The sequence below is a fragment of the Branchiostoma belcheri genome, unplaced genomic scaffold, assembly GCF_001625305.1.
Source record: "Branchiostoma belcheri isolate BF01 breed outbred unplaced genomic scaffold, Haploidv18h27 scaffold5, whole genome shotgun sequence".
Taxonomy (NCBI): Eukaryota; Metazoa; Chordata; class Leptocardii; order Amphioxiformes; family Branchiostomatidae; genus Branchiostoma; species Branchiostoma belcheri.
In genome coordinates this window covers 4,062,790-4,087,789 of record NW_017804131.1, presented here as the reverse complement: position 1 = coordinate 4,087,789, position 25,000 = coordinate 4,062,790, and the positions used below count along the sequence as shown (strand labels likewise).

General features: G+C 43.8%; 1 protein-coding gene across 1 annotated transcript in view; it reads left to right on the top strand.

Annotated features, from left to right (window-relative positions):
• Positions 1–1,873: 1,873 nt before the first annotated feature.
• The window catches only part of LOC109479668, a 74,981-nt gene continuing 51,854 nt past the window's right edge, over positions 1,874–25,000 (top strand). The window contains exon 1 of the mRNA XM_019781656.1: positions 1,874–2,194. Within this exon, the coding sequence (XP_019637215.1) occupies positions 2,110–2,194 (85 nt within the window). The 5' untranslated portion in view covers positions 1,874–2,109. The remainder of the gene's footprint in view (positions 2,195–25,000) is intronic.

Below are 25,000 nucleotides of genomic sequence, written 5' to 3'. Positions count from 1 at the left end.
AGGAATTTTACATTACGAGTTATTTGTGATGTATAAGTTGTGAGGTAAAAACGCTGCCATGCAGTCACGGTCCGTCCCGACACGTCAGCCGCCAGCCGAGAGACAGGCAACAACGACCTTCGGCGGAAACTTTGGCCGCATCCAATTTCGTCTGGGCCGCTTTGTCAAATCCATCATTAGGACATGTAATTAGTCTAAGTCGTCTAATTGAAATGTGTTCCCGTCGGCGCTGACCCCTTGCTAGCCCGTCTAAATTCCTGCTGCCGTAGATTGATAGGTAATATAACTGTGGGCGATCCTAGCTCGTAAAAGTGCTGGGATGATGGATGACCACTCACCAACATTATTCTGCAACGAGCGGCCGGGGAGCGGAAGCTATCGCGTGAGGTGAGAGGAATGCGCGGGACGGAGGCGCCCAAATCTCGCGGTACATCCTGTGACCGATCGATCTCGCGCGATCAGGTGCAGGCGGCGTGAAGGGTCGCGGGCGGCAGACGCGTTCCCACTTATAACGTCGCCATTTCCGCCGCCCGTGGTTGAGATGTCACCACGGGGAACCCTTAACGACCTGGGGGAAGAAAGGTCGAAGAACTATTTCTCTTCAATAGCCACTTTAGGCGAGAAACCATCGCTGGTCATCTTAGGACAATGAAGGCATCACTATACAAGACGAATGTATGATGCGTCGCGACTGCAGTTTTCTACTTTTTGTTCATTTTTGGTACATCTTCATACATGTCATAGCGTAAATTATTGCTTGAGGTGTTTCTCACGAAAGGCCCGCAAGGCGGCGCTATCGGCACTGCCTTGCTTTATGTGCCCCTCACAGGCGCCTTGGAAGAGATGGGAGATTAAAAGTTAGATAAAGCGTGGGTCTAAAACGCATTATTTACGGGCGTTGCTCGCAGCGATAAGGGTTTTATACCGTAGGATACCCCAGACTCTATCCCCAGACTTACGGCCTGGCCTTGGTACTGCATTCTAATGCGACAGTTTATGACGACATCCTATGGCATGACCATATCTCACTTCGCTGACAAAAGAAAAATTGCAAAATAAATTTTTGCGGGTTTATCCAAAGTTCTTTTACCCATCTGCATAAAATAGCAAGAAATGAAAGTGCTGCAAATATTTATGATTTTCAACTGACTTTCAGTGTGGATGCGCATATGGAATTATTGAGTAAGCTTTTGAAAGCTCTTGCGGCCAAAAAGGTTCACTAAAGTTAGATCATAAAGACGCGACGTGTATAAAAGTAACGGCTATCCCGCAGACTTTAGATATGTGCATCCTGATGCGTTCAAAGATGCGTGTATGTTAGAGGACGGTGGAACCCGAATAGCGGAGTGCAGTGCACTCTAGTATCTGCGATGAAAGCGGGGAGGATCAATACAGACCGAACAGCGGGCAGCTTTCTGTCTGAGGCGTCTGTTCGGACTTCAGAGGAGGCACGCGAACCTGGTAGGAAGCACCCTACAGAAGAGAACACGACGTAAAAAGGGTTAGATGAATATGCCTCCCCTGCTGATGACGCAGACCACGTTATGAAGCCGTTCATTTTTTTTACCTAGCGGGTTGGCTGTACTGACGTCTGACGGCGCGGCTCTCTGCCACTCCGCGGTGTGATATTTCCCCATTCCTCCCCACACACGGAGCGCCGGCCGCTTGCTCCCGTTGTTTCCTTAACAAGCGTGTTATTGTCGGAAAGCTTCACAAAGCTCGGCTTTATTTCCGAGTGAAAGGACGAGAGAGGCATCGTTGACTGGACGCCTCAATGCCGCAAATGATGCGTAAAACCGAGGGTGGAAATCGACCCGTTACCATGACAACGCATCTCCATCTGTGGTTGGAAGCGACAATGCCCAAAGTGGGCAGCAGTGCGCGGCGAGTCAGAGACGTGAGAGGGCGGCCAAATTGATATTTGGTCTCCAACCAGCTCGGATACGAACACACGTACGGAGCGCACTGCAGACTACAGACCCACCACCTCCTCACCTCCCATAGTGAACCATCCCGCCTGGCTCACACTACAGTACCAGGTCCATTCAGAGTCAGACGTAACTTCACTCGCCACTATACCGTCTCAGGAGCAGCCCAGCGCCGCTAACCATGGAGCCGCCTGATCCCGCCTGGCTCCGGCTCGTGCTGGCCATCACCTTGTGGTCCACCTGCCCCGCACAGGAAGTTAGCCCAGGTAAGCCTGATGAAATTTTTCTCATTTTTCATTGTGATTCGGGATTTTTGCTGTGACTGTTAGTTACCAAGGCCGGAACATAGCGCCAGTGTTGCAGTCTTGAGATATAGGACACATAATTTTGTACATAGAAGTTTAACAAAGTGTTGGTAAAAATCAGGAAGATTTTTGTACATACTTCAGCCACTTTCTTCAACAACAAGTCTTGAATGTTAGGTTAGATTAATTGTGTTCTATCAGTGAAATAGAAGCCGGCTAAAACCTGTCTAGTTTAATGGGATTGCATAACGTATAAGCTAGCGAATGTTCCTGCGAAACCCCGGGAAAAGGGGCGTACATTCGACAGCAGGGCGGGCGGAGAAGTCAGCGTGAGGTAGGGGGGGAGACTGCTGGCGGTGCTGCCCAGAGTACGTGCTTACCTACAGGCTCTCCCTCACCGTCTGATCGAAAACCTCCTCACGAACAACTACAGGTAGCATAATGGGCACTGCTGATGTCGCTAAATTCATTCCTTATTTCTGGTCAGGTCACGGCAAGGACATCTTCTTTCACTAAGTACTCACTACTTCTTGGGGATAAACGTTGATGTCTTCACCTGGTTTTCATGCCACCCTAGACACTCATAAATACTCATACAAGAAATCCTATAATTACCGAACACAAGTAGTTGTGAAGCTTGATGTTTGTGGACGTGTTTTTATGAAGTGGATGTTAAGACCTCTACTTCTTCGTCAAAAGCTTCTTTCATTTGCGCGATTTTCGTGCAAAACTTCACAACTGTCAGGTGTAGGAAACATTCGATGATTAGATAGTTGGAAAACAGACGCAACTGCTTGGGGCGCGGAGCCGGTTTGAATTCTCCGAAGCTAAGCAGGTGGCAGCGTTAATTATTCAGCCAGAAGAAAATGTCATTTCGCTTTACGAATGTCGCCCACGGGCTGAATATTGGCATCATAACCAGGATAAATGGCACGGGTTTAGATATGCATTACTTCTAGTAGGCTATCATAGAAGCGCATGTATTTAATTGGACTAAGAAGAACCAATCCGCCATCTTCTCTATTTGTGTAATGGTTTTGAATTTTGGCTTTTGCTCTCATAATGATTTTACAAATTGTCTTCAATGTTCACTTGGAAAAGAATCGCTGTTGACGTGATGTGTACAGCGTATTTGGATCCCCCTGTGTCGCGTATATTCGGCTGCCTTAACCGGAGGGGCCAATTTCGAGAGAAATGTCAACCCGAGCGCACGCTGAGCCGAGCAGATTAACCAAAATGACTCGTTACGAGTCTGAAACGACGTCCTCCTCATTTGATCACGGCCCCCGCTGTTCGAAGATGTGCGGGACGGGTAACGCTCGGGCGGGCCTGCCGTACACCACACTCCCGTCTTCCCGTGAGGAATGCTAACGCACCCGGTTAATCGTTCGTCCCGTCGCCTTACTGTTATGTCCCAGTCGTTTGGAAGTGAAATCTTCATACATAATACCGTCTTTCGGCACGGGGCACTGCAATGACGCATGCACTAAACAACAAAGACGTAACTGCAGAACAAAATGATGGAACATAAAAACACAACATAAACACGACAAATGTCCTGTTACTAGTCTCCAACAGACTTTTTGATTTGCTGTAAAAAAGTAGTTAGCCGGCTACGGATTATATATTCCACAACACAAGGCGCCTGCATGGAGACTGTCGTGTTCCGGTCAACACTAAATCTTAATGCAGCCTTTTATTAAGCCGATTTTCATTAAGAGAAATTAAGAGTCGTGCTGCGGTGCACGGGCGGTTTCTGTAATCAGCGGAAGCACAGAGAAACGTCGTTAGTACTAAGCACACTTTGGTAATGATAGGCTGCAATATCTAGAATATTTATGAGGAGCGAACCCAATAATTACGTATACATCACCCGGACCAAAAATTATATGTATGTCCTGATATTGTGTTAAAGTTGACATTTTAGTTTTTCGTAAAAGAGACATTCTACAACAACTGCGCAGATACGAGATCCAAGAAGTCATACATCTTACGTACCATGTATATGATATGGTACTCGTACGTGTGTATATAGAACCGTATCCGCCTACGTCAATGACGCTCGAAAAACATGGATCCTTCACTCGAGCTCGTACCGCCGCTATTTGTACCGTTGTAAAAAACGACCGAAGCATTCATAATCACACTTAAGCTTGTGTATAGCAAGCCATCATAGTTAGACGTAAACCCCTTCGTCTACATGCTGTAAATAATACTAAAAGCTGTTGCTCTACGTGGGGATACATACATGATGTCTTTCACTGCACTGGTAATGTTCTCTACCCAATTCCATGATAAACATGCTCGAGCTGGCTTTGAAAATATAAAATAATTGAACAATCCTATTTATTATTCTAATAGGGAACAGACTTCCCTTAGCCAGTTCATATAGTGCTTACTTCAGCATGAATGTGATCTTCGCAGTGGTGATTGTCCTTGAACTCACCAACCAGATCTATTCCAGAGCCATACGGTCTTTGGATAATCAGGAATCCGCTGCACCTTTAATGGCGGCGCGGTGCTGTTGAGTTCCATCTCCCCTCGGTTGGCGTTCTTCCAACCTGGAAAGTCTAATGTCTTGTAACAAATCCAGAGTTCTGCCACGCTGCGCTGTCCAACCGGGCTTTTATCACGCGAATTTACGTCTGTGAAGGTGGGAGTACAGATCACAAAACTTTCAGCTCTAACAGTAATAAAGGGGGACTAAAGGGAAACTTTCCTTTTCTTCCTACTGAAGGGATTTCTCTAGGTCTCCAGGTCTTTGTAACTCCCGTAATTTTGACAGAGCAATGCTCAGTGATGAGTACCAAAGGCGCAACGAATCAATGGCAGAAGACATGCTCCCCAGGCAATTAAGAAAAAATTAAACCCTCAGAAAAAGGTATTTCATACATTTTAAGAGGACATGTTTCAAATGGCTTCATCTTGACTTTGCTGCACTGTTGACGACCTGCTATAAGTTTTGTCATATTGTCTGTCAATGATGACGGAATGGCTGAAATTGCTGTCTGCAATTACATAATGATATTAGCCCAAATAATGTTAAACCCAGAGGGGGATATTTGGCTCCAACAGATTCAGACTGTCTGCAAACGGCAGCTCCTAGACATACAAGGCTTCCGGGGCCTGTCATGGCCGTAACTGACTGCCTGGAGAATTCGTTCTTCTTGCATAAACACCCAGGCTAGTTGTGTATAAGATCTATCGCTGGAAGGCATTCGTGTTGTAGTAAGTAGACGCTGGTTTACTTGAGTGGTTATGACATTCTGACGGAAAGCGCTCTCAGCCCTGGACGATACGTACGTTTGAGACGGGCAGATAAGGGGCACACAAATTGAAATGCCCGCCAGAAGGTAGCAAAAACTCCCGTCCATTTTCAGTTTATGGCGAAATGCTATTAAAAGTTTGGTAGCTTCGGTATTTTTTTTTTGTAGATAAAGTTTTGTACTATGTGTACATTACGGAAGTATTACACTGCATAGAAACGACCCTCTCATTGATAACACATATATTCCATCCGTTTCCGTCAATTCACTTATAATGGCAACTACTTACTAGTAGTCACACTAGCACTCCGGGCTCCATTTCCACGTACTTCGAGTACAACCATTGCCCAGGGGAAAGGTATGGCGTAATGTTTTCCTACCTAAACCACTTGATGAGGTAATAGTAAGAAAGCGTACCGGATGACAAGTGTCGTGGCTGTCACGCCCAACCGGCTTACGGCAAATTGAAATGCAGGTTTGAAGTGGGTTATATCGTCATTAATCGAGCCATTCGACCCCCACCCTCTCCATTAGCTATACTATACCAGATATCACCCAATGACACGATTAGGGCCCCATGCTAGAATAAATAGGTACTCGAAGCGTTCAGCTACGAGGTTTGAAGCGGAAGTAGCCAGACCCGCCACTCAGTATGCAAGCCTGACGGCCTTTAACAAAGTGCGGTTAATGTAAAGCTTCGATGTTGCAAACGAGATAAAAATTGCCATTAGAAGAAGGGAAAGAATTATCGTGCACTTTAAAGGTCAACCTGACTTTTACAGACGGATAACGTTTTTCGGGAAGCGGTAAGCACGGGACTATGACCCGAGAAAGTTTGTGCACGAGGCCTTAGTACACTCGGCACCTGGATTCGCCATGGCGGTGCCAGTCGTAAGACGCCTGACAAAAACGCCTGTAAAATCAGAAAGGTCATCTCTTCACTTGCCCTTCTCGCGAGCAATGAGTAATTCAGATTCTAGCCCAGGCAGCGTGCCGGGGAAGAAATTGCTCGATATTTGGCACGGAAATAGCCTCCTGCTTCGTTACATTTCGTGGATAAGATCTGTTAGAACGATGTCTGCAAAGAGAGTTGATGAAATGCTTCCAACAAAAAAATTGAAGAAGCAAAGAAAGGTTCCTGATATCAGGACGTTTTCATCTGGGACAACCCTATCTATCAATTGTAAGAAACTCATCTGCGCTTGAGAAAGATAGTCTAGACCATAGTCTAGAACAATGTATAGATAAACAATGGTACAAAAATACATGTACAAAGTAGCTATTGGTGAGCCACTACATCAGTCTGCCTGGCCTCCGCACTGCAAAGCGTCGACTAGTCCCTAACTTTATGACAGTTCATAAGGTATAGACCTCTTAGGTCTATTTGGCAAGTACGTTGAAGTCTCCCCCAGTGAGTATGTCTCTTCCAGGAAGCAATTTCCGGGAAGTCAAACGTTCATCACGCTTCTGCCAACAAATCACCGGTTTCGGGCAGCAACGTTGATGAAATCGTAGGAACCCTTGGAAAGTATGTTTTACTGGTGTGTCAACTGGCACTAGTGTTCTCATCATGAATCAAACGGCTTCTACCCAATTGAAACGTACTTTTGGATATTGCATGGATTTATCTCAAGCAAATATCTGTCACAAGTAAGCTTAAGGGCTGTCCCTCGTCAGTCTTCTAACGCATTTGGTTTACCGGATAAGTGTCAGATCATCAGATGAAAGGGTGCACTTGAATAGAAGGGCGCAAATGTGAAAAATACAATATGAGGTTCATAGGGGATCATGAATTGCTAAAACCTGTTCACCTTAAAACAAATCTTCTGATCTACCTCGTCCACAGACCCTCTGAGTCTTCCCATTGCCGGAGGGCATGCAGTGGCACTGACTAATGGCCTCGATATTAAAGTGCAGTGCACGGGATAAAACGCATCACACATCAAACACCGGGGTTCTTTGATACCCTGAAAGTTCATCTGCGTAAGGCTACTTAGCTGACTGCTAAGATATTCTGAGGGGCTTAGATGAGCTTAGTGTACTCACGGAACGTACTAAGGTGGTCTGCAAATCATCGTAGACACTTTCATGACTTGTAGAATTTTACTGTACCCAGGCTGCGTTTTTCATGTGCTGACGGGAAAATCAGGAGTGCTGCGAAGCTAACTTTATGAGACGTTGACATAGACTCCACAGCCTCAAGTTTGAACCTCAACTGACATCTTCAACAGCTCAAACCGTATGTTACAGATCAGACAAAGTGCGTTCGGATTACCGGCGTACTCCCTGGACGGCAGAAGCCCTTTCTTCCAGAGTCACCTCGCCCTCCTGTGCTGACATATTGCCATTTGGAACACCTCAACCCTGTAACTTTGTTCGTGTGAACTCCGCAGGACAAATCCTACGCATTAGGCGTAATCGATATTCCTGTGTATAAAGTCCCACCCTAAACATGAGTGCACAGAGATGAAGACCTTCCGTCCGCCATAAAATCCTCTGGGTAACTATTCGTGTCTGCTCTACATAGATCAGCTCTGAAGCTTCTGACAAGCATAAATCTACTGCCTTTAAAAGACGTCTTTCTTGAATGTGCAGTGAGCGTCAGTGTTCGATCTTTCCAGCGTCTGTATCGTCTAGAATTAATCGCGGGGCCCTTCCCAAACTGGGACTCGTGAAACTGGTGATACTGTTGGGCCCTGTCGAGACGCTCTTAATGGCATGAAATAGCAATTCGTGTTTGCAATATGGGTTATTCGAGTTCAGTACAATATCATGATGTGGCACGACAGCGCTAAAACGACTTCGATTTGTAGGATGTTTTGGAAGATATATACATGATGAAGCTTGCCGGAGGGCAATCTTATGATATTGTCGAGTCGTAGTATTATAGTACATGACAAATCGGAACCAGATTTGACTTCGCTATAATCACAATTCTGAGGAGACTATGTCGCAGTCTGCGCACTTTGATGTGTAGTTAGTACATCATTCAGTGACGCATGTCTCTCTCATTACGTATTCCGAACAACGTGGCTATGAGCCCTCGGAAAACAAGCCCGCTATTTTGCTCACTCCCGGGTTTAAGTGTGGGGAAATATTTCGTTGAGATGTCGGTCACCAGAAATTAACCCTGTCAAGTAGCCGTTTTTACCCCACGTAATTTGAACCCAGGCGAAGTAGTGGGTTTCCGGGGTCGATCTGTACCCAGAGGTTGTGGTTACCGCGGAGGAAGTGGAGAAATTACAAAATAAATCCCGCTGACCGTGTGCCGGGGAGGTCCTCACCCTAGCGTGATTAAGTAGTGGAGCTGCACACGGAGACTGTCTGCATTCCAACTACCCGGGCGCGCTCAATATTTCAGCATGGTTACGGGCATTCTTCTAGTTTTTCTGGCAACTCCACTTGCTTTAGTACACTTTATTGCAGCAATTCTCAATTTATAGAGTTCACTTTTAAGGAATCAATGAATGCTTTTGTATTTTTGACGGCGCCTTTTTGAGGAAGACAAATATGATTTCTGAAATATTTTGATTGTTAGAAATTTCCTGTGTATGTAGTTGTATCAGGAAAGCATAAGTCGTGATAGCTTTATCTTTTATTCCAACATGTAATCACCAGACGTGGTGACGACACACTCAAGTTTTTTCAACTTATATTAATGCCGCCACCAACACAGGGGACAAATACATGACAGGACAATACTCATTTCACCTGAGCGAAGTGAGGAAAGCCGTGTAAAGTGCCTTTCCCAAGGGCACAAGATCGGTGGCATGTCAGGACTCGAACCCGGGACTCTAAGTTCCGAGTCGCGCACTCTGCCGCTACGCCACACGACCCCACAGTGCCGCTACGCCACACGACCCCACTGCTTTATTTTTATGACAAACTTCCTCAGAGACAAGGAAATTTTCTATTCTTCCACGTAAAGTTTTGGAAGGTAAGCAAAGAAAAGACGCAGCTAGCATTAATGATCCATTTAATCGCCTTGAGTAATTCCTCCCATTATTCCGAGCGATCTGCTACATTTTATAGCGTAATTAATCTGTGCCACCGATTTACCATACTTTACCTTCCACTAACAAGCCCATTTGATTATTCAAATGTCATATTTTTACGTTATGGCGCGCAGTAAAACTCAGTTTGCTTTTAGGCACATCTTATTCATGACGAAAATTTACATAGCTATTTATATCGCTACTAGCTGTACATCAAGAACAACGTTGCTGTGAATACGTGCCTTGCTTAACGTGTTTTGTTTTAGTGTTATTTCTGAAAACTACTGATCTAAACGTTCTCAAAAGTAAACCGTTTACTTGGCTGCATAAGGAGGCTGGTGATTTCCCTGCTTAATTAGTATTCTAACGGACTGTTTTGTTCTAGTGTTACTTCAGAAAACTACTGATTTAAAAAACGTCCTCAAAAGGTACATTTTTTTTACTTGGCAATATAAAAGAAACTAGAAAGGCCAATATTTGCTTTGGAGCAAATACAGCGATGGGTTCACCACATTTTACCACATGGCAGGGAAAGAATGAGAAACACAAGGGAAAACAATGATATTACATTGATATAACTATAATATGAAGTAACATACAACTAAAACAACAGTTGGATAGCTATTCCCTACTTTATTGGTTAGGATTTTTAATTGCATAATGCAAACTGTTGATTTTACAAAATAAAATAAAAAACGTTCATGCCCCGCATTCCAATGCTGGAGCAGAAAAGCTTGAAATACCTACCAAAACACTTGAATAAAGACATACTGTCAGTATGGAAATGCTCTGTGCAGGTGTTAATCAAGTTAAATCCCAACAGCCAATCAGCAAGAAATGCTCTGTGCAGGTGGAAATGCTCTGTGCGGGTGTTAATCAAGTTAAATCCCAACAGCCAATCAGCAAGAAGTATAGAGGAAAGCTGCATGCCTATTGGTTGATGCCCTGCATTCCATTGTGATGACTCATGCCTAGACGTGGTCAAAACACGGCACACTAACACAGTAATACATTTGCTATAACACAGCCAAAAAACTCAAATAAAACCATTCTAAAAGCCTGTATCACAAAAATTTAAAAAAACGCCTAGGGGTATTTGCCCACTGTACCTCCATACCAAATTTCAGGACCTTAGGCCCTAAAATGAAGAAGCTGAATCCATTTAAAGATATGGCAGGAGGAGGAGAAACATCAGAAAAAGCATAAAAAACTTTCCAAACCAGTTTATGACGACGATTTATAATATGCTTCTCAGAAGCTGGTGATTTCTCTACTTAATTAGTATTCTAACGGACTGTGACAAGAACACGGCCGGCAGGACTGTTCCATCTCCATACATCGTCCTTCCTAGTCAGGACACATCACAACAGCTCCGGGCAGGGATTCATATTCCCCCGTCCTACTCACGGTTCTGAGGGTGATGAATAACAACCAGGCTGACAGATGGGTAATTTTGCTCAACCGCCGACCCGTCCGGTCATCAGGTCAAACAAAGGTAAAAGACATCAAAGCGACTACATTTGCTGGTCAAACTAAGAGCTACCATCAGCGGCCAGATACGGACGATTTCTCCCAACATCTCAGCGTGACTGAATTTGGTTGGGTTATAGAGGTCGAAAATGGATTTCGCATCCAGAGTGCACTTTGTAATCTGAGCCAATGTTTTAGTAAAATCGTCCTTCTATCGCTGTATTCCTGTCAGAGCGTGTCACGTGAGAGACAAGTTCTGGAGATGTTCCACTTTAGCGTGGCGTCGTGTGGCCTAATGATAGGGCAATCGGTCCGGAACCCATGGGTCCTGGGTTCGATTCCACCTACATGCCCCGACGTTAAGCGACGGTCACAACTCGCCGTACGTGCTTCTGCGTGCTGTCTACGTGCAAAAACGTGGGCAATCGCACGGCATCCGTGCGTGGTGAGTACCACCTCCGTACGGAATCCTACGGATTTGGGAGCACGCAGACACGCCGTAGAACTTTAAGTGCATGTAATACTTTTTCTACGTGCGGTCTGCGGATTTACCACCCGTGCGTGCGAGTACGTGCGACGCGCGTGCCCCGTACAGCCTATGAGCGTGCAACGTACGGACTCCGTGAGTCTAACTTCAATATTCTCACGTGCAATTGCTGTACGGACAGCGCACGAAGCATGTGCGTGCCACGCACGGTGCTTGCGTCATCCGTGCTTACTCCTCACTTCCCAGTTGACCTGCTCAATGACCACGCAGAACACACGTGCACCATACCAGGTGCTCCGCACGTGCAACGCACGTGCAACGCACCTGATTTCTACAGTATATAAAGACGACTTGACCGGCGACTGCCAACTCGTCTCCAAGATGCCCAGGAAGGCTCAGAAGAAGACTACCAGACAAGACCCAAAGAAACGGGCCGCGGAAGACACCAGGGCTGCTAGTGATGATGAAGTTAACAGGAGGTGCACGCACTTACAACGTGCGAGTGAGTAAGGAAACCGTGCGTACGCCGCACGTGTAGGTACGGCCTGTACGCGGCAACGTAGCAATCGCACAGAGATCGTGCGTTGTAAGCACGTACAACTCACTTACCACTTGCGCAACGTACGATGCACGCAACCGCTGACGGCCAGGCGTGTCGTGCAGACCACGTACGTACACCTTGCGCAACCGTGCGAGTGACGTACTCCCTCGGCCGGCCACCCTACGTTTGCAGAAAAAACGTAGCAGACGTAGCCACGACAAAAACGTACGGACAAAAAGCACGCACGGCGAGTTGTGACCGAGGCTTTATTATGCCCTTGGGAAAGGCAGTTTACACAACTTTCCTCCAACATGCCAGTCTTATATTGCTGATTTCTCGGCAGATGTGCATTATTGGAAGAAGAAGAAGAATATGTACGAAGGGGTAAATTGCAGTGGATATTTTAGATCTCCTTCGAACTCGTGGACAACTCTGTTGTCCATTATTCGTATTAATGCATGCTGTTAACAGTGTCTCCCTGTATTCTATTCCTTACAATTTCCAACACATCTCTTTTAACGGTAATTGTCATCTCTACTTGGATTCTATTGAAGTCTCAAAGTTGATCAACAGCGTCTTACGTTTGACGTATTTGTGACCCAGTCGGAATAATGTTGGTCTGGTTACCGTTCTACAACTCATCATTCTAAGAGTGTGATTATTACATTTGCAGGGATAATAGATATCCCCATTTGCTCACTCTGTGTCTTAGCAGATTCTTCCCGGTACCAATGGGGACAGTTGCTTCAGGGTTATAGATTAGTCACAGATTCATTCAACCCCGTTAGCACAATCAGTATTCACACACGAATCTCTCACTGACAATTCCACGGCTACTAAAACTTCCCTATATATTTAGCTAATACAGTGGCCCCATCTGGATAGACAACGCATTACCGGAGAAATCATTTTAAAGGGATTATATTTGACAAGGACAAATGCCTCCCCTCCCCAACCCCGGCCACATCCCGCTTTATATTGATCAAATTTGAAGTACGTTGTTATCGTTGTGGGTTTCTGTGGAGGAGGCATTGTATGCGGGAGCTGCTCACGGCTTAGCGGAGAAAAACCCGCCTGAAATCCGCCCATTCACGTAATCCTCCCCCGGCGTTGGTAGCCGTTAGCGACGTGCCGTGAACCCTGCTGTAGAGAATGCTGCACCGACCAGAGATGATCCTTGTGGCCCTTGTATCCTCCCAACCAGGCTACCTTCTTTTAACTTTTCAATTTGCACAGGGGGTAAACCACCGAATGGTCCCTTCGCAGTAACAAGATAAGTTAATGGAGTTGTATCCAGGCACCCATCGTGACCCATCATTAGCGGCGTGGAGCACAAAGACAAAGGGAAGACATAAACTTCAAACGGGGGTCACGCTGACAGACCAGTCACGTGAAGCCCACAGCAGTGCAATAAATTGTTATCGCAGAGTTATTCGGAAACTGCTGTGCCCTTGGGCTGCAGCTAGGGTAACATCACGCAAATTCCAACCAAATCTCGCGAGGGCTTACGAGAATTGAAAGGCCGCCCATTCAAACAATTCTTATAGCTGCCAAACTCGGGACACTGACTCTGCACATCAATATTTCAGTAACCACGAGAAAAAGAGAATTGATTTTGGCAGATACAACTCGTAGGTAACTTGGCATTCGAATGAAAGGCATGAAAAGAAGATCGCCAGAAAGAAAGCCTGATTTGACATTTACTTTAAACCCAGTGTAAACCCTCCAAAGTCAACCTAGCAGCCTGGGGCAACGTTCCCCGTGGCAGCTTGCAACTCTTTACCATAAATCATTTCACAGTCCATACTGCGTATGAATATCAGTTCCATTCCCTCAGAACTTGATAAAGTAGCCGGGTCTTACTTCTCTCTACTCTGGAAGCGCCGTGGAAAATTGGCCCTGTTTTTTTTCCGTGGTATCAAACCCATCAGCGGAGTCCCGTATCTGGGAGGTTGAAACCAAATTCAATTTTCCATCTCAGTGGGAGAATTAAGATGGTTGCTGATAAGGCGCCATTTACATTACCCATAATGCACAGGCTGTTCCGATCGATGTCTTCTCGACTCTTTTATTCATGACCTTGATGACGATACGAATAATCTCCATCATGTAGGTGATACATGGCGTCAGGGCTGCAGAGCTGCAAGCTGTGCCGTTATATAGGATAGGTACAGTTATCGCCAGCATTTTTAGGAGCTGTACTATGCCGTTATATAGGATAGGTACAGTTAGCATCAGCATTTTTAGGAGCTGTACTATGCCGTTGTATAGGATAGGTACAGTTAGCATCAGCATTTTTTAGGAGCTGTACTATGCCGTTATATAGGATAGGTACAGTTAGCATCAGCATTTTTTAGGAGCTGTACTATGCCGTTATATAGGATAGGTACAGTTAGCATCAGCATTTTTTAGGAGCTGTACTATGCCGTTATATAGGATAGGTACAGTTAGCATCAGCATTTTTTAGGAGCTGTACTATGCCGTTATATAGGATAGGTACAGTTAGCATCAGCATTTTTTAGGAGGTGTACAGGCTATACATTGCCATGATTTCATCAGAAGTGGCCTGGTCTAACGGCCTTCCTTTTACATGAGTGTGGCAATTAGACTTGCAAATGTAAAGACGTTGAACCATATCTCAAAACTGAAAGATAAATCAAAATTTCTATTCATAACGGCACGGACGTCAGCACGTGACGAGCCGTTTCGATTATGAGGGATAATGTTTAATATCGAGCTTCATGGAAAGTTTAGAACAGGCCATCTTGGATTGACCCCCGACATTTCAATTGCTCGCATGACCCACTTTACAAACTACGGTAAAATTGAATTAGGTAAGCGTAAACCGCAAGAGGGAGGAGTAGAGATACATCTAGGATACAGGGTAAGGCCACACCAAGTAAATTTTATGGATGACGTTCTTTGGAGACCCTATATCTAATGCGAGAGGGCGAAAAAAAACAAGAAGGGACCTGAAAAACAAGATGCCTAGATTAGAAATATACTAAGAGACGACAAATGTTAGGACACAAATTGAATGAGGTGACACAGATTAACAAGCAAGAAGTCTTTTATTCATCATCAAAACAGCAATAAATCAGGTGGAACAGCAGTTGTCGTCCTGTCCTGTTTCTTTCACATTTTTGCAGGCCTGCAGAAACAAAGCATGTGCTCTTTACCCATTTCGCATTACGGGTTTCACGTCAATCTAACGATTTGCGGCACTGTCATGACTCTTTGGTCATAGTTACAGGAAGCAGAATTTCTTGTTTTTTTTTCTAGGAACAGGCCAAAATCAATGCGCGCGCGGACGTCATCCATAAAAATCACTTGGTGTGGCCTAACGCGATATCAACATATTCTTTTCAACCTTGTAAGTAACAAATTCAATTCAGCGTCTCTGTAAACCATAAGATTTTCCAGAAATGCCATACTGTCAACCGAAGGCCAGACACGGTATTGTAATATATGTTTCTGCGATGTCTGTTTTTTTTGACGATTTAAAAGAACTAACATAAATGGATCGTCTTAACCTTTATCTGGCATTTGGAAGAAGACGAAGTTGGCTGCCGCTCAATAGATGTGATTCAATAAAACGAAAGGTCTTTGGAAGCATTCAATGACAGGCAAATGATCTAGAAGAGAGCTAGCTCTACAAGTAAGGCGAAGTGACTGAATGTTACCTATGGATATAGCTACTGAATTTTATTATGTGCTTAATCTTTTTCATAAGTATTTTATATACAATTCACCTTACGAAGCACAGCAAGGCGTGGTGATATTTTTTACTTAATGTTGCGGACACATCGACCCACATAACGTCTGCACCATATTTCCCATGCTGTGCCAATCGAAAAGCCATCTCCGGATGTGCGAGTGGTCAACTGCTCCACACCAGGCCGTTTTATAACCTCCATGAGTGTATCCAATGACACGTTAGGGAGAAATTCAAATTCTTCCCGAAATGGCTCGCACTCAAGACGCCTACATATCAAGGTTCTTGCCGTGGATGATGTTTTTTTTACGGTCGCGGGGAGCATACATAAGCGCGCAGCGTGCACGGCTTAAAAGGTTGCCGTGCGCTGCAGCCTCTCCCCGGCACCCGCCGTACCTTTTCCAGACGTAATTTATCACTGTCAGCAAACATCTGTCCTCTCATAAGGAAAACAAACAGCTTTGAAATATCATACAAAAACATGAACAGCATGCAGTGAGAGCCTGTGTGATTCTAACACAGCACGTAGTTTTCATCAGTGATTAGACCACCTTATGAATTCCTTATTGTGTAATAAATATTGCACAGGCCAGTCAGTCGATACTTGCCCCTGAGCTAATTCCAGGGAAGCTCTGGAGGTTGAAATCGGCATATCTCAAGTTCAAGAATCCAATTAGTAAACGTGAAAGCGGTTTCCGACACCATTAATGCGAGCAACATTTGTCAAACGTCAGGTTGTATGTGTTAAATGCACATCACTCTCTCCCTGTGGTACCCGTGTTTATCAGATGTGTACGCGCTGTGATTCAATATTATTACACAGAGAACGCTACGGAACTACTGCCTTTGGCTATTGTACAAACCTCAAGTGCCTTAAACAGACCAGGAGCCATTTCCCTTTCTCCTCAGGCACTACACTTTTCTAGCGATAAAACTGACGCAGGATTTAGAGTTCTCGTCCTGTGGCTTTTCTAGTGCGTAATCCTACTCCCTGGTGGTAGTTTTATGTGTTAGCAGAGGACCGCGTTCCTTGGCCGCGTACGGTTCTAAACATTCCCCGAATGAGACATAAAGATTGGCAAAGCGTTTTCCTGTCCAAGGAGTAGAAGTGGGAGTAGATTTACCGGCTCAGGAGCTTTTCTGCAAGATAACACCATTAACGAGACCTTACGTGGCGCTTCTCCACTGAGGCATCAATAACACGGCAAGGTTGTTGGGAAAGATTCAAGAGGTTCTGATTATGAAGGTCACCAAGCACAGTTGGAGCATCATCACTAGAAAGCTTTAAACAACTCCTGCTATTGAATGTGCAAAGATTGTGTGTAACAAGTCGCTCGGTGTGATATAGCTAGCTGCCGCCGTGCCGCGTGCCTGCGAAGATGGTGTGTTACGCCGAAGTCGAAGGACGATTATACCGGCTATACCGATACAGATACTTGGCCTTGGCTGTAATGGTTATGGTACATCCGGCAATCAAATAGAATTCCTAGGACCAAAATAGAATTGCAGTGTTGCAAACGTCGCCCATGTAGCATATAATTCTACATTCTGTGCAACATCTATTCGTGACCACATGCGTGCAAAGAGATGCTCTGCCTCATCCCACTTCTGCATCAAGTGATGATGGGATGTATGCCCTTGTTCGGGGACAAATGTTCCAGCTTCCATTCCAGATACCATCTGGGTGATTCTCACAAAGTAGTTCCCAAACAGATAGCAACAGAGTGACGTCCATTACATACACGCGAGTGATCTATCGAAGTACCATCTGCTTGGCATAAGGTTTCTAGATCAATGGAGTGACTTTCACACTGTGGAAGTGCAGATATGAATCATTTCCCGTACGCGCTCCTTTGAAAAATTCGCTCACCGTCGTCTGAAAGATTGTTTGACACAATCTAACTATTCCCGTTTGTACTTTCCGACGTAAAAAGGCTTTGTTTTATGAGTACGTTCAGAGATAATTCGGTTAATGAAACATTAGCAGGGTCTGAGACGAATTGTCGTGTCTTACAGCACATCCTTCTGCGTATTAGCGAGCTGTCTTCCTGACAAATCACTCTGTCTGAATACACAGGATGTGTCCCCATTTATTTCCTCTGACTGCGAGTGCTCCTTTGAAAAGGACGAACGCCCGAAGCAATAAAACAAAGTCCCGAGTACGTCGGTAATCTAGTACGATCTTACCAAAACCAGGGACGGTTGTCTAGATTTTAAAATGTTTTCTATGGCGTTTTTGTATGTAAGAACATCAAATTGTGCATGGTGTTAGAGGGAGAATACACTGGAAAAGACTGTAATGTCGTTATACATTCCGTGTGCTCGTAAACTGATAGCGCAGAGGTAAAACTATCTCTTATTCACATTCCCTTTTCGCCAGGAATTCAAAGTACTCGGAATTTTATTTTTTCTGCGGAAAGCCTGACACAGTAATCCTTTAATGGGATATAAACTTCGGCATGTGCTTCTGCAACGTGCATAAAGGTGGCCTTGCGGTGGTAGTAAAGGGTAAACCGCAACAGTGCACCTCTTGAACCCATTTTATGCGTACGTTAAGCCCCCGTCCATGCATGTTTTCCATGCCGAGTAGGCCCGGTGCAGTCAGGGTGGGGCGTGACGAATCATTCCTGCATTAACGTTGGCATCAGTTACTGCTATCTCGTCCTGCATTTTGTGAACAAAGAATTGAGGTATTCAAAAATTCGTATTTCCCCAGAACTATCGTAGACTGGAACTCGTTGCCACCAAGGATCACTAGAAAGCTTTATACAACTCCTGCAATCAAATGTGCAAAGATTAAGTGTAACAAGTCGTTCGGTGTGATATAGCTAGCTGCCGCCGCGCCGCGAAGCTGGTGTGTTACGCCGAAGGGCGGTTATACCGGCTATACAGATACAGAAAGTCATCACACACTTTCCCCCCTTTGTACCAAGCCTTAATCACTTTTATTACAGAACATTAAGGTTCCATTTTCTGTATTTGCTGATCATCCAGTGACATGGCTCCCTCGATAACACACATCCGTTTACTTTGATCTAACCGATTTTTTGACAGGCCCGTCTAACGCGTAAACCATTTATCAAGTCTAATGTAAGTCGAAGTCCTATCTTATCAATAATAACCTTAGCTGTAAGCACGGTGGGCCGGCTGGTGACGCACGCACGTGTTATTTATGGAACCTTTGTTAGAGAACACTGATACCGCCAATAGAAATGAAACTACTGCCCGTTTGACTAGCTGACGTTAGCTGAATAGTAGCACCACATTCCGGTCAGACCTCGAAATTAAGTTTACTTCCCGTTTGTCCCAGCACTGTCCCAAAATAAATTTTAATTGTCCCGAAGTACTAGTGAGGATGAACTGTTCCAACCTTTTTTTCGGGAAGTGTTATTTGACTTCAACTTTAGTTCCGAGGCACACTATAATTGCAGAGTAGACTTTTCCGGGTGAATTTTCCGGATCCAAAAGTCAGGACGTGTGCATGATAAACAAAAGAGGGACTGGCATTCTTATGTTGATTATTTTTCTATTGTCTCCAAAGTATCTTTTTAGTTGTCCCAGCCTAAATTCTAGTGGCCAGTGACCATTGGACCATCTTTAATTTCGAGCCCTGCCGGTGCATATTCGTATCTCTCCTTTACTCTTCCCAGGTGACCTTTGTTTAACCCTAAAATATAGGAAGAGCCCGAAGGAAAACACAGTATCTATATCCCAGCTTTTAGCTTAGTGCCTCGCAAACTCGCAGATAAAGATTTGTATCTGTATCAGTATAGCCGGTATAACCGCCTTTCGGCGTAACACACCAGCTTCGCAGGCACGCGGCGCGGCGGCAGCTGGCTATATTACACCGATCGACTTGTTACACCTAACCCTTGAACTTCTAGCTCTAGACATTGTTTAAAGCTATCTATTGACAATGCCCCTACTGTACTTGGTGACAGTGAGTTCCTCTCTGCGATAGTTCTAGGAAAGAATGAATTCTTGAACACCTCAATCCTTGGTTGATAACTCTGGTACTTGAAGGCATGGCTATTCCTTGTTCTCTTCTGGGCTGGTATTAGGTACTTAGTAGTTGGAACATCCACCAGTTTATTAGTCATTTTGTACATCATGCATAGTCTGGACATCTTTCTCCTGTCTTCCAGTGAGGCCCACTGTAGTCTTGCGGATGTAGGTTTCTTTTCATTTCCGTATCACTAGCACCTCTTTCATAGTTGTTCATACAGAATCTTGCAGCTTGATTCTGTACCCTTTCTAATCATCAGTGGTGAGGGATGATCAATCCAAGATCATCCCTCACCACATGAAAAGCCTGAGCGAACTTGGAACCAATGCCATCATATGATACTAGCAAGGGTGAGAATCAGTACCTCGTGCGTTGGCCTCATGTTTGTTTTATCACACTTTATTGGAACGGGTTATTAAATATGAAGGACAGGCAGTGATGTATTGATCAGTTTCACTTATTAATCTGATATAAGGGCTGCGAAGTTGTTGTAGCGTTGTAAAACATTTGTACTTCGCATTAAAATAAAATACAAAATCATCAAATGCGGCGTTGCTTTTATGCTAAAGCAGACGGTGTACAATATACCTCCTTTACATCCATTTTCGACTAGCAAAGTCAGTCCAGGACATCCATGTACGCCGCGATGGAAACATAATTTTTCGCTTCATCTGTTGGTAAGGTCTTGCGGATAATGGTTGATCGGAAACGAGAGCGATAGGTCAACGTCACGCCCGGATATAAAACGGTTCTTCACATTGCAATCTAGTAGTGTCAATGGTGCAAGACATTCTCAATATCCTACTCCACATTCCAATCTAACAGCAATTTTGTTTTCATATTGATCTATTTCGGAACTGGTGACACAGGCACTGCCTGGAATTCTAATAAAAACACTGCCGAACGACCCCCGAACAGTTCCAATATCCCGCCAACGCACTTGGAAGGTCCCGTCAGAAATGAAGTGGCCATTGTCTAGACAATCTTCATTCCATGGTTTCCGCATGCCTTAGTTTTCATTTCTTTTATCATTCCCTGGGGCGTACTTGGCGTCACTAAGGACAGAAAGCCAAGGTTTTTTCTACAAGTTAGTGGCACTGTGCATATAAGGCCACAGCAAGTAATTTTTATGGATGACATCAGCGCGCGCATTAACTTTCGCCTGATTTTGGAAAAAAAAAAACAAGAAATTTTGTTGCCTTCTGACAGTGGCCACCATGCCGAAAATGGGCAAAGATGTCTGTTGCCATGCTGGAAGGTGGATGGCAGACAACTATGAAGAGAGGAGACAAGAAAAGGCTCTGATTTACTGTTTTGTTTCTTACAGTGATGTGTGATGCTGGCTGTGTATATGTGATGTTCCCACTGAATCAAAACCATTTGTACAATGATTAAGGTCAGAATTTTAAAATGTAGAAACCTTGCTTTTTTCGGCCTGCCTTGTTTTATTTTCGCCCGCTCGCATTAGATTTGAAGTCTGCGGAGGATGTCATGCATAAAATTTACATGCTTTGGCCTAACGTAGCCAGAGTGCGGGTGGAGACGAGAAACTTATTCTGGTGCTGTAGAGCGATTTCATCAGGGGCTGGCGGGGAAAGCGCCAGACATTACCAGTATTTCACGTGTGTCATTAATGCAGGAATATACGAGCATGAATTTCGATAGCCTGGGGATGTTTGCCGTTACCATGCGAGCTACGCATCTTAATCCTTATCTGTAACACTCTAAGCCAGCCTATAAGTACTCGGCTGTCAGAGAAGAAATGTTTATCCTATCCTCGTGGGACGTTCATTTTGCTCCATACTCATGCATGACATGAATATGTAATATTTTCCCCAAAGTTTTTCATATCTTAACCAACAACAAAGGACTATATTAGTGCTAAAGTCTCCCAACCCATTTATTTTTCAAAGAGTCGGACAATTCATCTCCCACTGCCTCCTGAGAAGAAGTCAAACCCCCTAATAGCATGACAAGAATAGTTTTATAGAATAGAATAGCAGTTACCTTGTTCCTCTTACCTGTTCACATATTGCATATCTACTGTTTATCCTGTATGTATACCAACGTTATTAGATTTAAGTAGAGATAGTAGGTTTGATAAGTATATCGTACACGTAGAACTTGATGTTAGCAAATAGTCTTAAATCACCACATTTTTCTTGTCAATGTTTTTTGGTAATTAGCCCTCGGTCATGACTTTGCAATAAACAACTCTAATATATTCAATACTAGCAAGTTGCTTGGAACACAAAAACTCTGTGCTTGTCTTCAATGCCAAACATGATTTATGAATATTTCGCAAATCCCCCCCTCCCAAATTATATCACCGCAGATATGTCAATGGTGACGATATTTTCGAAATTTCATGACATATTGAACCTGCACCTACCCAGATGTAGCCCTACGCAGCAGGCAACTTGCCCAATTATCGTAATCAAAACACAAATTATGTGTACTCAAATCGGAAACGGTTGTTTGCTTAAGAACCGAGAAATTCCCTTTCGACACCGTCCGCATTGCAAAAACAAGATAACAAGAGATCCTTTTAATGGGGGATTAAGGTATATGTCAAGCTCTGAAAAATATTGTTTAACCAATTGTTATAGAAAAGGCATATCAAACACAATTAGCTCAACTCAACAAAGTGCACATGTGGATGTGTACAAATGAATGTGTATACATGTCGAATCTAGATTAGAAAGAGTAATTTAGCGAAAGAAATTGGCACTGGAAATATATAGTGTTATATATATATATATATATATATAGTACCTACTTAAATCCTACGTGATAACTGCATATTGTGCATAGATTTTAATTGTGTAATCGTCTTCGAATATGTCTTAATAGTGTGTTTGCCTATGTTGTTTCATGTGCACAATGAAGAGTGTTACAAATCACTGTTTTTAATTGCTCCATGTACTATGCAACAAGGACGAAATTCGGGTATTTGTCCGCGAGAGCCTTACCGAATAAAAAATTTGAACATTTGAATTTGGAAACGTTAACGAGGAAAGTTGCAAACGTCTGTGTTTGGGATTCAGAGAGGAAGTAAGTGCCATGTGTAAAGCTGTCAGCTTGGCAGGAATGGACCATAACCGCCGTAAGAGTGCACTTTCTGGTCAGTTACAGATTACTGTAAAAGCTTTATGTCAGTGGTGATAAGATAGAGAAGTACGGGCGAGATGTGCGGAGGAAGGTCATGTGCATTAATATCTCTCAGCTATATGCTGGCAAAACACCTGTAAAGGTATATATGTGATCTGTGTGTGTCATACATCAAAAGAATGGTAGTGGCAATGCACGAAATGTTTAGTATGCTACTTGCACTAGTAGGTAACAGTAATACATGTAGCATACGTATACTAGTGTAAGTTCCGTATACTTATAATTAGCAGACAAGGAGGCCAGACGATGAGTAGTGTGGAGATGAATCTATTCTGCTGTAGAACAATATACAGGTCTACCATGTGCTCCAATTCACCTCTGACCCCGGGTTGGCCCATACCATTCCAACCCGGGGGTGTTCTATTTCTGCTACTTACACTAGTAAGTCATACCTGTATTACATAGCATGTTGGCCGATATTCAATGCTTCTATCTGTTCATGCAATGACCACTACATGTCGCTTTAAGCTAAGGAATATCTGTGCAAAATTGTACAGACAGGTTTTGCAGTCATGATGCCCCAAATATGTCACAAAAGAACTGAGCTAGTGTCAGTTGTTCACGTATATTATTTCGTGCATATTGTGAAATGATGAAATATTCTACGGCTATATATAGGGTGGCCAGTGCCGGATATTGGATCATGATGCATTGTTGCAGGGTTCGCTTCTTATCATTTATACTTCTTCTTCTGTTGTAATCAGTGAGTATGAAATATGTCTGAATTACATGTACATTTCCTAACATTCCCTGGGACAGTTTCAACATATTCAACATGCCTATCTTTTATCTACAACACTACTACTTTCACAATCAATCTACCGGTGACAGGTAAATACGCCACGCATGCATCAGCGATATTCGCAGCTAAGGCCACATCAATTTAATTTGTTGGTTCTCGGATTTTTTCAGAAAAAATATGAAGCGACAGGGCGAAAATAAGTAAAAAATAAAAACAGGTCTAGGCATCCTATTATAGCCCCAAATGTATTTTTGAGTTGATTCAGAACCAGAATATTTTTTTTGCAAATCAGAAAAAAAATGAAGAGGCGAATCCAAGAACCAACAAGTTAAATTGGTGTGGCCTTACCTATCTTTACGCCATTACTTTGAACTTTGAACTTTATTTCTTTGCTTTTGGCCACCGTGGGCTACAGCAATACAGTTTTAAAATTACAATTAATCAATACATGTACATAACAAGAGACATTACACTAAATACACCAATTACGTTAAAACAATACATTTCATAAAAACATCTGTACAAACAAATACAAAATACTAAGCAAGACCAGAATATAAAACCAATTTACAAGGATGTCTACTTAACTATCATTTAAGGAAATTATATCTTGATTCAAATGCAGTGTACAGATACTGTATGTTCGAAATGTTCTGCCGTGTTCCCTAAGTGTAGTGACGTACACTAACGCTAGCGGGTATGTCTGAAGCACACTGATACGGAGAATTTTTACAGAAAAGCCCTCAGGTGATCATGAGATTTCCAAAAGTAGATAATTTGCTATTTTCGGTTTCCTGGTATCTTAAAAGATCTACTATACTGATGTTCTTGGCAGCCTATCAAGTGCTTGGAGACAAATGCACAGATGCTCTGGCACAGATGATAAGTGGCGTCGGGTGGTGTAGTGGTTAGAGCATTCGACTATGAAGCGGGGAGACCCGGGTTCGATTCCGGGTCGTACCAGGGGCATGTCTGAACATGCACCCCGACGTTGTGCCCTTGGGAAAGGCACTTAACACGAATTTCCTCACTCCACCCAGGTGTGAATGGGTACCTAACTTCGGTTGGGGAATGTCGTATTGAGGTCACCTTGTGGCACCGAATGGAAGCCGCACAGACCCTTGCGACAGTTCCACAAAACTTTGTGGAACAAATATGTGTATCATTATTTGATTGTTGTGATTTGTATTGTTTATTATGTGATACCCTGCATCAATTCAGCCGTATAAAGGCTACGACTGCACGGGTACTGTTTTGGACAATAAAAAAACATCTATTATAAATGGTAATACATGGATATGGGCCATGTCCCCAGATTTAAGGATAGGAAAAGTGTCACCTCATAATGTGACTCCACAGTACAAGCTTTCTCTA